General features: G+C 36.4%; 1 protein-coding gene across 2 annotated transcripts in view; it reads left to right on the top strand.

The window, feature by feature from the left end:
* Positions 1-13,748, top strand: part of PPP1R16B (protein phosphatase 1 regulatory subunit 16B) — a 109,519-nt gene that overhangs the window by 91,335 nt on the left and 4,436 nt on the right. For both annotated transcript variants that reach the window (XM_081949108.1, XM_081949107.1), the window contains 6 exons: positions 4,815-4,918; positions 6,998-7,122; positions 9,819-9,944; positions 10,653-10,728; positions 11,480-11,609; positions 13,429-13,597. In XM_081949108.1, coding sequence (XP_081805234.1) covers positions 4,815-4,918; positions 6,998-7,122; positions 9,819-9,944; positions 10,653-10,728; positions 11,480-11,609; positions 13,429-13,597 — 730 coding nt within the window. The remainder of the gene's footprint in view (positions 1-4,814; positions 4,919-6,997; positions 7,123-9,818; positions 9,945-10,652; positions 10,729-11,479; positions 11,610-13,428; positions 13,598-13,748) is intronic.

The raw sequence follows: 13,748 nt of genomic DNA on the forward strand, positions 1-13,748 counted from the left end.
CCGACTCATGGGTGTTATCCAACAAAAACTTTAGTAGAAGAACTAGAACTTTACTACAAGGTATGACATAGATGCAGAGAAAACAAACCATAATAGCCTTACACCACACACAAAGACACTGCTAGAGACGTTGCCCCTCCCGGTTTGCTAGACTCTTGCTAGTGAATCGTCCTCCTGCTATACGGCACCTTCCTTATGTGAATGGTTCAGTGCTGGTTTGGCAGTTGCCAGCCCTCTTGCCGTGGACCAGGTCAGACACTACAACTTTTTCAGGAATGTTACTGTGTATAGTAACAGATTATTGACAGAGTTTCACTCTGCCCCATTTTATGCTAATCAGAATCAAGGCGGTGTTATTTTGAGTTTCTTTCTCACACCTTCCATTTCCCCAGAACTTAGTTATATTTTTTCCTCTTTTAATGGTTCATTCTTTCTTTTACCAAGGTCACCTCCATTTTCCTTTGCTGCAGCTGTTTCCCAAATGTATGATAATGGGGGGCAGACATATCTAGTCAATTAGATTGAGACAGTTTTGGAGTTCAAGGCCACCGTGCCAACTATAGACTTGACCCAGATTTTTGAGGGTCACATGTTAGATCTGTTGGGGTGTTGTTGTTTTTTTGTCTCACAATGATTGTGGGATGTTAATATGTCCGTTTTGATCTCAAAACTTCCAATTACCTTTGCCGTTTTCTCAATTGTACTTTGCCAGAGAGAAGAAGGATCTACAGTATTCATTTGATCCACTCTAGATACTTAACGGACCCCATTCAGCAGTGGTGTATTAACCATTAAGTAGACTAAGCATGTGCTTATGGTGCCAGGTCCAAAGGGGGCACCACAAAGTTGAGAAACAAAAAAAAAAAACAATGAAGATTTGTATAGTATGTATAAAGGAGGGTGGCACCAAGATTTGTCAGTGTTTAGGGCACCAGTAAGCCTTAATCCGTCACTGCCATTGAGATTCAAAGGAAGTTGGGATTATTCCCATTGAGTTTCAAAGGAAGTTGGAATGTCCACCCAGGGATACTGCAAGGCTACTTCCCACCCCCCTACTCCTTTTCAACACTGATATGAAGTGCTAGATGAGATGATTTGGTGAAATATTAGCAGTGTGCTGATAGTACTTGTATATATTTGCTCTATGAACTTGCCAAAGCTCTTTGCCAACGTCTGGTGGCTTGGAGGAATGGGAAACAACTGCTGTAGCTCAGTTCTAGCAAGATAAAGTATCTGTGTATCCCTGCCCCCAACACATGGATACATGGAGATTTTTATAAATAACCTGACATAGGGCCAGGTTATTTCAGTATCAGCTGTCTCCAATTGTTTCTGCTTATTCAGACAGGTTGGACATACCCCAGATTGCATCTTTGAAGCAGTGTCATGTAGTAAGACCATGGAGATATACTTCCTCTGTCCCAATACTTCCCTGTAGAATATCATTCTACCATGAGATTCAGATGACCCCAGTTCCATGTTCTGAAAAGCTTTAAAAAGGTGTATATTTCCCCAGGCAGTGGACCAGGATGTTAGATAAATCCGGCTGTATGGTTGTAGGTTGTAAGTGTCTTGAAAGCATTATATTAACATTATTGTTATGGTTATTTTTATTTGATTGTTACAGTTTAACTGATTAACTAGTCATGTTTTTGGAAAAAGATAGACCACCATATAAATTTTTGAATGAATGAATGAATGAGCAAGTCAGCCATCATATATTTACTCCCTGTAGCCCATTTCTGAGTTCATCACAGAAGATTGCTACAGAAATAAAATAAAACATAGTGGGGAAAACTTTACATGTGCTACCTTGAACTTGGAAGAGGATAGGTTTTAGCTATAGCATTCAGTAATAAGAATATAATACTTGTTTCATTGCAGCAATTGAGCTTTTGGTATCAAAAGAGGCAATGGGCTGGATTCATTTTTATTTGTTTATTTGCAGAACACAAAGCAGCATATGTTTGTTCTAATCAAAGCAGGATTCTGTCAGAAGTCTTTTGGATCAAAGAGCTTATTTAAGCACAGAATCAAAAGGCTTCAGTGTCAGAGCACAGAACCCAGAGACTTGTAAAAGTAACAGCAGCACAAAGGAAGTCTGATCTTATGCTTTGTTTGCTGATATAGACAGAGAAACATCTTGCAGGTGCATTGTACATTTTAATTTCCTCTGTTCTCATGGGGTAGAAAATGTAGCATAAATACCTGTAAAAGTGGTTGGTTGGTCCTCTTCAAAGGCTTTCAGTGTTGAAATGGGTCAAGCTTAATCTGCACTGAATATTTTCATGTCGAAGTTCAAGTAATACAGAATACTTGGTACCTTTTGGGCAGTTTAACTGGGGGTAAGTATCACTTATTGCAGCAGAATGGTGGATTTCCCAATTTAGATATTCTTCACAAAGTAGCTGATAAAATAGAATGGAAGGATATTTTAGGGAAATGTATGTATTGCTGTGTTTGAGACCATGTTTATATCCTCCTTAATATCCAATCACAATAGAAAACCTGAACTCACAGGAAAAATATTTTAATTCAGATAGGTGCTTGATTTTAAGCTGTTTGCTGGGGTATAGTTTTACTATCAATAATTTTTTGAAGTTTCCATCAAATTTTGTAGGCAGAGATGTTTGGTGGTCATTCCTCCAGTTTTCTCCTAGAAATTCTCTATCAGTTTCTCAAGGATCAGACCCTTCTCTGGCAGGAATAAAGAGTTCCTTCTTTTTATTTGCCAGATATGCAAAAAGATGTACTTACTGTAAATGCAAGGCTTCCATAATCTATATGTGAGAATTTCCCCAGAATTCTCCTTTCCTTTGAAAAATTCTCCTATGCCAATTCTGTTGTATTAAATTGAGTGAAAAATTCTCCTATGCCAATTCTGTTGTATTAAATTGAGTGAAAACTATAGAAAACAGTAACATAATGTTTTTGCTCAACGCTTTGATTAGTCTCATTATTATGTTTTAAGCTGAATTGCTTTTATGTGATTAATATTCTTAAATGCTATTACTAATGAAATGGCAGTAATTCTGTCAAACATCAAAATCCAGGGAAGGCCACTGGTGGTTTATTCTGTTTCTACATAAAGATTCATGAGGACAAAGAATGTGCTAGAAGGACATACTGAATCAGAAAGGAAATAGTAGAAGAATTTATAACGTTATTTGATGAGATTAACTGCTCAGACAAAATAAATAACTTAAGGTTTTCTGTACTTGTAAATAAGTAGGATGGATTGGTTCATATCTTGCACGAAGATGGTTTGTTCAACAAGTATAATACATTAATCCTAAACCATAATTTGTAAAATACAGTAATTAGATTTGTACAGTAATAAGCCAGAAACAACAAGCTACATTCTGGCTTAGTGTGATATGTTATCCTAGTTGTTTTTTCCAAGCATTATATTAGAGCCTATTCAGGAGTGGGTTGCTTCCAGCGTTACGGCCGGTTTGCTTTGGTTGCATGCATGCCCGCCACACGCTGCTTGCGCATGAGCAGTTGTCTATAAATTGTTCTGCTCATGCACAGAACATTATAAAATGACTAAAAAACATGCTGGCAACGGAATGGGTGACCGGGGAACCGGTTCAGGGCCATGGCGAACCTGCCGTCCCTACCGGTTTGAAAACCAGTCACGGTCTTTCCCATCCTATGCACTCTTCTAATATGTGGATTTTAATTCCCAGAATTCCCCTAGCTTAATATAACCATTTCTGAGAATTATGAAAGGTGTATGTATTGAACAAGTGGGAGAGACTTGACCTTTTGATAAAATCTGCCATGTTTGCTTCGCAGGCCAAAACATAGGAAATCATTAAAACAAATCATAAAGGAGTGGCTGCTAGTTTAGGGCACACATACCTCTCAGCACCTTCTACTGTAATAAAGAAATGTTCTCCAAGAATGTAAACATTTACAATACACAGTACTGATTACTTATTTTTTTAAAAATGCTCATTCATCTTAGAATTTAGTGAGACTCTTGGGAAGTATGTTTGCTTATTAGCTTAGTGGCAACTTCTTTGGTTATCAGTAAAAAAAAAAGCCATGGGGTTGCAGATTGATATGGCATTAATAATGTTTTGGTTTTTTAAATCTGTTTAATCTTATATAGGACACAAGAAACTATGAGACAAGTGAGACCAGCACTGCAAAACATGCAGGAGAAACATAAATTCCCATAAATTGTCCATTTGCCCATGAACTGCATTTCCTATGAAACACACCATATTTATTTATTTGTTTGTAGCTTGTCAAAATCAAAAGACCAAGACGGTGCTTACAACACATTGAGATCATAAAGAACTGCAACAATAATAAATTAGCACTCCCCCGCATTAGCATAAGTAACACTTAGCTAGGGTTGGGAGCTCAGCAAAATCAAAGTGACCTCAATGACCAGTCATCTTCTAAATACCAGTCAGTATGTAAATTCATTTAATATAGAATTAGAAAATTAAAAATCTGACCTTACTGCATGATATTTAAAACTAGAAATCATCTGGTTTTCAATGGTTATTTTACTGGTATGTCAAGAACTACATTTCAAAAATGTATCCCAAAATGGTAGAAAGTTTCCATGGGTGAAATGACAGCTGTAAACTTGCCCATGGGGAAAAAAATGGGATCATCTTTTTTGCTCTACCTACTCTGTAGGGCTCTGGGAATGGTGAGAATACTGGCAGGCTGTACCTGGCCCGTAGACTGCATTTTTTGCCCTTTACTATACATCCTTCAAAGTGCCTGAGGATTTCCTGTCCAACTGGGCAGATACCTCTCACGTCTTGCTTTTTTTTTTCTTCTTGTAGTGGGGCAGACCTACTGGCAGTCAATGCCGATGGCAACATGCCATATGATCTCTGTGAGGATGAACCAACTCTGGATGTTATTGAGAATTGCATGGCATACCAAGGTAAGCAGGATATGGGAACCTGGAGCATCAGATAAGATTCTGTCAAATTTTTGCCCCACGGTATAATTTTTTTGTTTGGAGATTAAGGCAGTTTGTACCAATCTCTTCCCTTTCAGATGCATTGATGTGAAATGCTCATTTATTCTTGCTGTTGATCACAGTTAGAATTCTGGGAGTTATAGACAAACATAGGTGCAACACCATCAAATTGGAAAATACTGTTCTGCCATCTTCTAAGCACTTATTTGGCACTAGATTGCACTACAGGCAGTCAATTTACAATAGTTCATTTAGTGACTGTTCCAAGTTACAATGGCACTGAAAAAAGTGACTTACGACCATTGCAGCATACCCATGACCATGTGATCAAAATTCAGATGCTTGCAACTGGTTCATATTTACGACCTTTGCTGAGCCCCAGGATCATGTGATCACCTTTTACAGCCTTCTGACAAGCAAAGTCAATGGGAAAGCCAGATTCACATAAAAATCAGGTTACTAACTTTTCAACTGCAGTGATTCACTTAACAACTGTGGCAAGAAAAGTCATAAAATGGGGCAAAACTCACTTAACAAATGTCTCACTTAACAACAGAAATGTTGGGCTCAATTGTGGTCATAAGATGAGGGCTACCTGTAGTGGAAATGCAGAAGCAGCATTTCCATTCATTTGTTCATTTTATTAACTGTGAGTTATATTTTCTACTTGGAGTCATGGATACATAATATGTGCAATTGTTTTGCATAAAATAACATTTTGTTTATTATTATTAGATTTGTAAAAGATCAAATGAGTTTGAAAAAGTAACATTCATAAGAATCCTGATTTTTTTAATGCCTTTTTAATGGTTTTTCTTACTGAAAAGATAGCAGCACGTTTGTTCAAATATTATGTGTCAGTACAATGATGGTAAAAAGTAACCAAAATAAAAAAACAAATAGTAGGTGCATTATCAATATATTTCTTTTACAACTTTTCCCATCAGAAAATGTAAAAAAAACCTTGATTTTTTAATATTTCTTTTTAAAACGATGCATTAATAATTAAGAAAAGTGTTCATATATTTCAATGTAATGTTTACTCTCTGAAATGATTTCTAAAACTTATGTAATAGGAAGACTATTTAGAGTATCAAATCATTACAGTTCATTTACACAAAGGACACATTATACAATATAGCTCTGAAGTCAAGGTCAAGAATGCAATTCTTCCTCCAGTTGGTACTGAAAATTTCATAAGGAAAAGAAGGACTTGGTACATTTTTTAAAAACTTTCAAGTCTGTTTCCTCTTTCTAACTTTAGATGGAAAGTTCAGTAGATTTTTTTCTGATCTCCAGTATACCTTAAAGCACCGAGACTAGGATAGACACATTGTATTATGTTATATCTGTAATTTTACTGCCATTAAAAAAAAGAAATACAGAGAAAACAATATGCCAAATTTTTTTAAAAGACAGCAATATGCAGATGCCCAGCAAATTAATTAGCTATTGACTTACAAAAGCAAGGCAAAGAAAAGAAATTAAACAAGGACAAACAAAAATAACTTAGCTGAGGTTAAAAAAACACACAATAAAAATTGTCACAGACAGAAGCATGTCTTTTAGGTCTTGCATAAGGCTGAGAGGATCAGGACAAATCTGATTTCTGGGCAAAAGATGTTCCAGAGAGTGGTTCCAGGACAAAAAAAGGCTATGTTCCTGGGCCTGAATAAAAAATGTTTAGTCTTGTAAAATAAGATAAAATCTAGGCCAAAGAGATATTCTTAATTGCATCACTGTTTCTGAAGCGTCAAAAATACCTTTATGAAAAAAAAAATCAATCTTTGATATCTGGGGTAATAGTACTTTTCATGGAATCTCATCAATTTTTGGGAATATGGGTTATATTGGATGTTGGGAATAGAGAAGAGAATTATACTGACACCCTGGGATTGGAATGGGTATTGGCAGCAGCAGTTTTGCATTTAAATAAATAAATGTGAAAGGCACTTTTAAAAATTATTTTTTTCCCTATTCATTTGCTTTAATGTTTCCAGGAATTGTTACAGTGCAAATTTCCTCTTGTATTCATTGTAGGAATCACACAAGAGAAAATCAATGAAATGCGAGCTGCTCCTGAACAGGCAATGGTTGATGATATTTCAGAGATGATTGCAAGAGGAGAGGATCTGAACATAATAGATGCTCAAGGTGCTTCACTGGTGAGCCATAGCCACATTGCTTTTGCAGTTGGCGTGCAGACTGGCCCTCTTTGAAAATAGCTGGACCTATACACCTTCAAGATACCCTGTAGGGTTTTCTTAAAATAACGTGGTCCTAAAATGGCTAGTGTTAAAATCAGGTGGAGGGGGGGGGGTCCTCCAGGAAAAATGAAGATTTTTTGCTTATTTATTAATTTTTGCTTGGCTTGGGTCTCATTATTTTTGCTCCAACCTGTGTGTGTGTGTGTGTGTGTATGTAAATATGTATGTATATAAAGGTATACATAAAGGTAAGGGTATGACTGGCTGATAAGAGCTAAATAGCTTGAAATAGATCTATACTAGTCTCCCTTTATTTATTTATCAGCACAAGTACAACACACACACACACACATATATTATGCCAAGGCTTAAATGCTGCTTCTCCTGTATTACATCTGGAAAAGTATAGCTGCTTTTAACTTGGAAACAGATATATAGAGACCTGTTAAATTCGTGGATGGGGCTGGGGAGATGATTTGGGTGTGTTGCCTGTTACATTTTCTGCCTCAGAACTGCAGGAATTAAAATTTTGGGTTGCAATCCCCCCAACCCCCCCCCCCCAAAAAACCATAACCCAATGTTCAAGTTGCCACATGCAAACTCTAGTACATGTACACTAAAGGCAGAGTTAGACACAAGGTTTCTATACAGTTGAAATTTACATAGAAATTAAGAGTAGTTGGCAGAAAGCAAGGTGGGTCGCTGTCAGTTCACACTGGTTTGGGCGAACTGGTAGTGGTTTGTTGGCCTGGGTCGCAGAACCGGCAGCGACCCAGGCTGGCACACCTCTGAACTGGTTCCCCAGTGGCCATTGCCGGCATTGTTTTTTGTCCTTTTTTAATGTTCTGCGTATGCAGCGAACCAGCAGTAACGCTGGCAGAAACCCACCCCTGGCTGAAAGTATGGAATGGCCCAGATCCTATGTATGTTCAATAACAGCAACAATAATAGAAATCTCTTAACACACTATACTGATCTTATGGCATAATCATTAATTTAGGCTAAATTTGGAACTCGAGATTTGAATAAACTAGTCGTATAGTTTTATCTATTCATCAGATTTACATTCAACGGTAGAGACTATCATGGAACTGCCTTTCTGGATGAGGTTAAACTCAATGCTAAATTAGAGGTTTCACCCTGTAAAGGCTTCTGCTATGTTACTCTACTGTGTAATACTGTATATGTCAGAGATTGGACTGGAATTACAAACTCAATATAATAACAGAGCAAGGAAAATCAATAATCATATTTTTCTTATATTTTCATTACATTTAACTTGTTAATGGTGAATTCTGCATTATGTGATCTAGAAAATACATTCAAACAATGATGTGAAATGTAATGCATAAAACAGAATAAATGAAATGACTTTATAAGAATCATCCTATATATTCATAAGTGCTGATGCTGACTTTGACAATGCATGCTTTTTTAATAACATGAGTGCAGTTCTAATGAAATACATATTGTACAATATTACTAGGGTCTTACTAAAACATAATAGATATTACCCTGTGCCATGGGGGGGAAAAAGGATTTCCCGATATTATCCATTGAATCTAAATCAGGAATGGAATTCTAGACCAATAAAAGATCTTGTTTCATTCATAAGCTGTAGAATTCCTTACTAATAGTGAATGGTGGGCGCCATTCTAAGCAGCTTCAAAGGGAAATCTCTAGAGATTAGACTGCTGGTCTTGACAACTGTAAATTATCTCCAGAATCAAAGGTGGCATCTTTAAATAAACACTGCTCTGGAATAATGTGGAAGATAGCTGTTGCCTTTAACTTCTGCTTGCTTTTTGAATGGCTGCTATATACCTCATTAATGTTGAACTAGAGAGAAAGTTTTTTTGCCCATTTCTCCAGGGGTTTTATGGTCACACTTTTTGCTCTGCTGAAATTATGGTACAATTGTGTAATTAGGAGTGAGGCCATCTCACTAGGGATTTGGGGAGGAAAAATTAGTCCAGTCTTTTCCTTCAGAGCCAGTTAACACAGTTAAATTGCTTTTCTCTTCTCCAAAATTGTTATTACCTGTGGCATGATGTGATGGGAGGAAAGTTAGAATGGCATCTGTTTTGAATCTTCTCCTAACATCAGCTTCAGGGAAGCCTTTTAGGTTAAAGAAGAAGCAAAGTTAACAGGATTTTTCCACTGTACAAATAGCAGCAGAAAAAAAAACACAACATAAAATGTCCACTTTTAGTTGAGTCCTAAGACATTTTATTTTACTTATTTATTTAAAAGATTTATAAGATTTCTTATCTGAATGGCTCAGCTATGACCTGTTTCCACTTGCTCAAAAAATCTTACCATTGATTAATTAATGCTCAGTTATTATATATTAAATAGTGCACATTTATTTTGTTAGGTCAATGTAAGAGCAGAGGTCATATTAAACACTAGCTTCCCTAGTCTGAAATGAGGCTGACTACTATAGCAAGCCACTGATAATGAAGTCACATAATGGTGGTCCTGTAGAATAAATACCAGGATAGCTGTAAGTCAAATCAAAACAAGACAAAAACCAATATTAAAAAGAATATGGGGAAAAAAGCAAATGAAAAAAATGAGGGTATACATAGATACGTGTACATATTACAGAAAATTGCAGACATTTAAACATTCTGATTCCTTCCTGTCTATAGTTACACATATCTGCCGCCAATGGTTATCTACATGCAGCAGAGCTGCTTCTAGACCAGGGAACCAGACTGGACCTCAAAGACTGTGATGGCTGGGAACCCCTCCATGCTGCAGCTTTCTGGGGACATGTATGTGTTTCATTAACAGACGAGTTCAAATCTGACTACAGCAACTCAAGAAAAATTGGGTTATCAAAAGATATTTACCATATAGCTATATGGAATCTGTCCAGAACTGTGTGTCACTGAACATCTGCTTGGGGCTGTTCTTGTGAGAAGAAGCAAGCAGAGAGTAGGATAGTAATTTCCTGCACTACCTAGTTGTGAATTGTCCTTAAAACAACAGAATAACCTACGACTGAGCTAGTTTAGCTCAGTATTGCCCAGCCTAATATATTTCAGAAGTATTAGATTATGACTTCCAGAATTCCGAGTCACCCATTCACCAAGCTGAGTAGAGCTTATGAAAATTTAAATCCCAGTATTTCTGAAAGGCACAGCTTGGGGAAAATTGAAGTGAAATATTTATTTGATTTATTAGTATGTAACCTGTACACTGAGAGCCTCATTGCTGTCTCCTGATATACTGCATGTTAGATGACGCACATGTGCAGAATTAGTAGTATAGAGGGGGGAAAAGCTCCCATTCGAAAGTTTCACTCTCTCTCTCTCATACTTCATTTTAATTTTAAGGTAGTTATTGAAAACATATCTCGCCTTAATGGGTCTACCTTCATATGGATAGCCTAGCTTATCTTCTGTTAGTACTAGATTTAACTTAAACTTGGGTGATGTTTTAGAAGATATTACATTTTAACATCATTTTCTTTGTTCCAGATGCAAATGGCAGAGCTCTTAGTGTCCCATGGGGCAAACTTGAGTGCCCGAACAGCTATGGATGAGATGCCAATAGGTGAAATTCTGCCATTTCTATTCTTAGCCAAAGTTTTGACAGCATAACAAAATTCAAATATCTTGGTTCTCTTTTAGGAATTGCTCTCTTAGCTTGCCCAGCCCTTGTATCCTTAAATCAGTTAAAGTTTTCTACAAGAAATCTGGAATGTTGCTATTTAAAGGAGTTTTTTTGCTTAAGGAATAGTTTCAGATGCACCTCTTGGGCAAATATATCCTTCAGAATATAACTGCCCCCTAGATTGTCCACTTCTCTAAATATACAAATCCTGATATTACTAATTAAAATGCAACCTGTATATTATACTAATAACCCATATACGTGTAATACATACATATAAATTGGATTTCAAGTAGATTTTTAAATAGAAAAAAAGACAACCAGAAACACATTTTCCCTTCCTTAGAGTCAGAAGAAGGCATGTCAGAAGTGACTAGATATTTACCGCATCTGCAGTAAGTAAAAAAAGTTGTTTTAGAGGACTGCAAATATCTGGGTGACCATTGGGTACAATTATCCAGATTTATATAGCTCAGATATGGTAGCTGTAATCCACAGTGATCTTCAAATAACAGTAGGCAAATCTGCAATCAAATCTATGGTTCTTAAAGATATGCAAGACTCCTATTTTTCCTTATCCTGTACTATGTACTACCATGTAGAATGTCTACTAGATGCAATAGTTCATGCTTATGTTTGTTTTATCATCACTGAACAATTCAGTTAAAGGAATTTATTTGTGTTCCTTTAGACCTGTGTGAAGAAGAGGAGTTTAAAGTTCTGCTCTTAGAGCTGAAGCATAAGCATGATGTCATCATGAAGTCTCAGATGAGGCACAAGTCCTCCTTGAACAGGAGAACATCAAGCACTGGAAGCAGAGGGTGAGTGAATAGGGGGGTGGGGAATCTGCTCTTAGTCAGTCAGTCCAGACTGCCTAAGTTTTTTCTAAACTACAGGTTGAACTTCTTGAAGTTGATTTTCACCATGACCATCTAAATCCGAGGTGCAGAAATGCTAACCAAAATATTTGTACTAAGTTACACTGTCCCCCAAAACCACTATTTTCCTACATGTTTTATCTGAAGCAAATAGGGTCCATATTTCAGATAGATTTTAAAATTAGTATTTCACTCTATTGATAAATATTTTCTCTATTAATTGGTGGCATGACCTCACATTAGAAAATTGTGCACTCATTTGGTAGAGTTGAAGGAAGAAACCATACAGCAATTCAACATGTGCTGTCATCTGTGATGGCATTCAAAATATGTTTTAACAAATAATATTGACAAAAAGATTGCCAAGTTTAAATAGGTTATTATATTTGGCTTGTTCATAAGGTGGATACAGTTGGAAATGTGCTACAGATACCTAACAAAATAGCCATTATCATTGGCATAGCCAATCATACTGTTTTTCAAGAGGAGAAATCCATATTATGCCCTCTAGTTCTGTATCACTATACCTTACTATTGTATTCGGGGGGGGGGGGGGGGGAGGCAGATAGACAAACTTATAGACAAAATACTGGAATCTAGGCATCATATTTAGTCTAATAAAACAAAAAGTCTCTCTTGACCTGTTCTTTTGATTAGCTATAAATTCAATGTTACTTATCCTTGATTTAAGCCAGTTGCTTTATACTTTGAGTAATCTGGAAACAGAGTTTCATGCAATGTAAAATGGATAGCAATAGGATACTTTTCCCCCCCTATTAGCTAGAGGGTATGGATAATATGATGATATTTTAAACTATGAATACTGCTCAATGGACAACAAAAAGGGATACTGCAAGTTGCAACTACATCTGGAATATCATAAGCTTTATGGAAAGCCATAAGTTAATTAAATGAAACTCCAAGAGATCATAATTAGGATATAAATATGAACTTACTCTGATTAATATCCTAGTGTATGATACGTTAGAGTGCCAGTTTAGTGTAGTGGTTAAGGCATCAGGCTATGAACCAGGATACCCTGAGTTCTAGGTTCACTTTAAATACAAAGTCAGGTGGGTGACTTTGGGCCAGTCATTCTTTCTCAGCCCTAAGAAACAGGCAATGGCAAATGACTGCCATTCAAAAAACTGCCATGAGAACTACAGAGATTTGTCTAGGCAGTCACAAGGAATCAAGATTGACTTGAATGCACCCAAAAGTAGCCTTGTCTTTTTGAATTTAAATGTGCAGTATTTAAATGCTCAAGAAATGTTATTCCATACAAATTATGATGAAAATTAATTTAGAATCCAAATATTTCTTAGTGTTTGGATACGTACGTATATCATGTACTTATTATTTGTCCAGCAACTTGTGATAAAAGCAACAGTAAGATTTATAATTAATAGAAGAACAATTTGCAGGTTGACATATTTGCATGATTAAATAGCTGTCTGAAAAATTCTAAACCATGAACGTGTAACAGAAATGAATTTAATTTAAAGTGAGAGAGTGATTCAGTATGTGATATGGATGGATGAGGATTCATCCATGAATTTCAATATTGCGATGGTTGACAATCTACTTTTGAATAAATAAAAAGAATGACTCATGAGTACCACCTGGTGTTAGAAAACTGGTTCATTTCTGCTCAGGTAGACCGTCTTTCTTTCTTTCAGAAAAGTGCAGCTACAGAAAAATAGCTATTCATATTTGCAAATCACCATTTTAGTAAATCTCTTCTCTTTACATCTTGTCCTAGAAAAGTGGTGCGGAGGGCAAGCCTTTCAGATCGAACAAACCTTTATAGAAAGGAGTATGAGAAGGAAGCTATCATCTGGCAACAGATAGAATCTTCTGAGGAGCAAAGAACTTCTGATTACAATATTGACATTCGGGAGGCTTCCTCTAACCAAGAGAACACAGATCCTGTAAGGAAAACTGAATAATTAATAAATTTGCTTGTTCCTATTAAAGCATTTCCAATCAAGAAACCATGTGAATCTTAATGGAAGTATCAGTTGCATAGCTAAAACTCATGATAACCAAAGCGTATATACCTGTTATGCAATCTTCTTTATT

Source organism: Natrix helvetica, assembly GCF_964273705.1.
Source record: "Natrix helvetica genome assembly, chromosome: 3".
In the NCBI taxonomy this organism is placed as follows: domain Eukaryota; kingdom Metazoa; phylum Chordata; class Lepidosauria; order Squamata; family Natricidae; genus Natrix; species Natrix helvetica.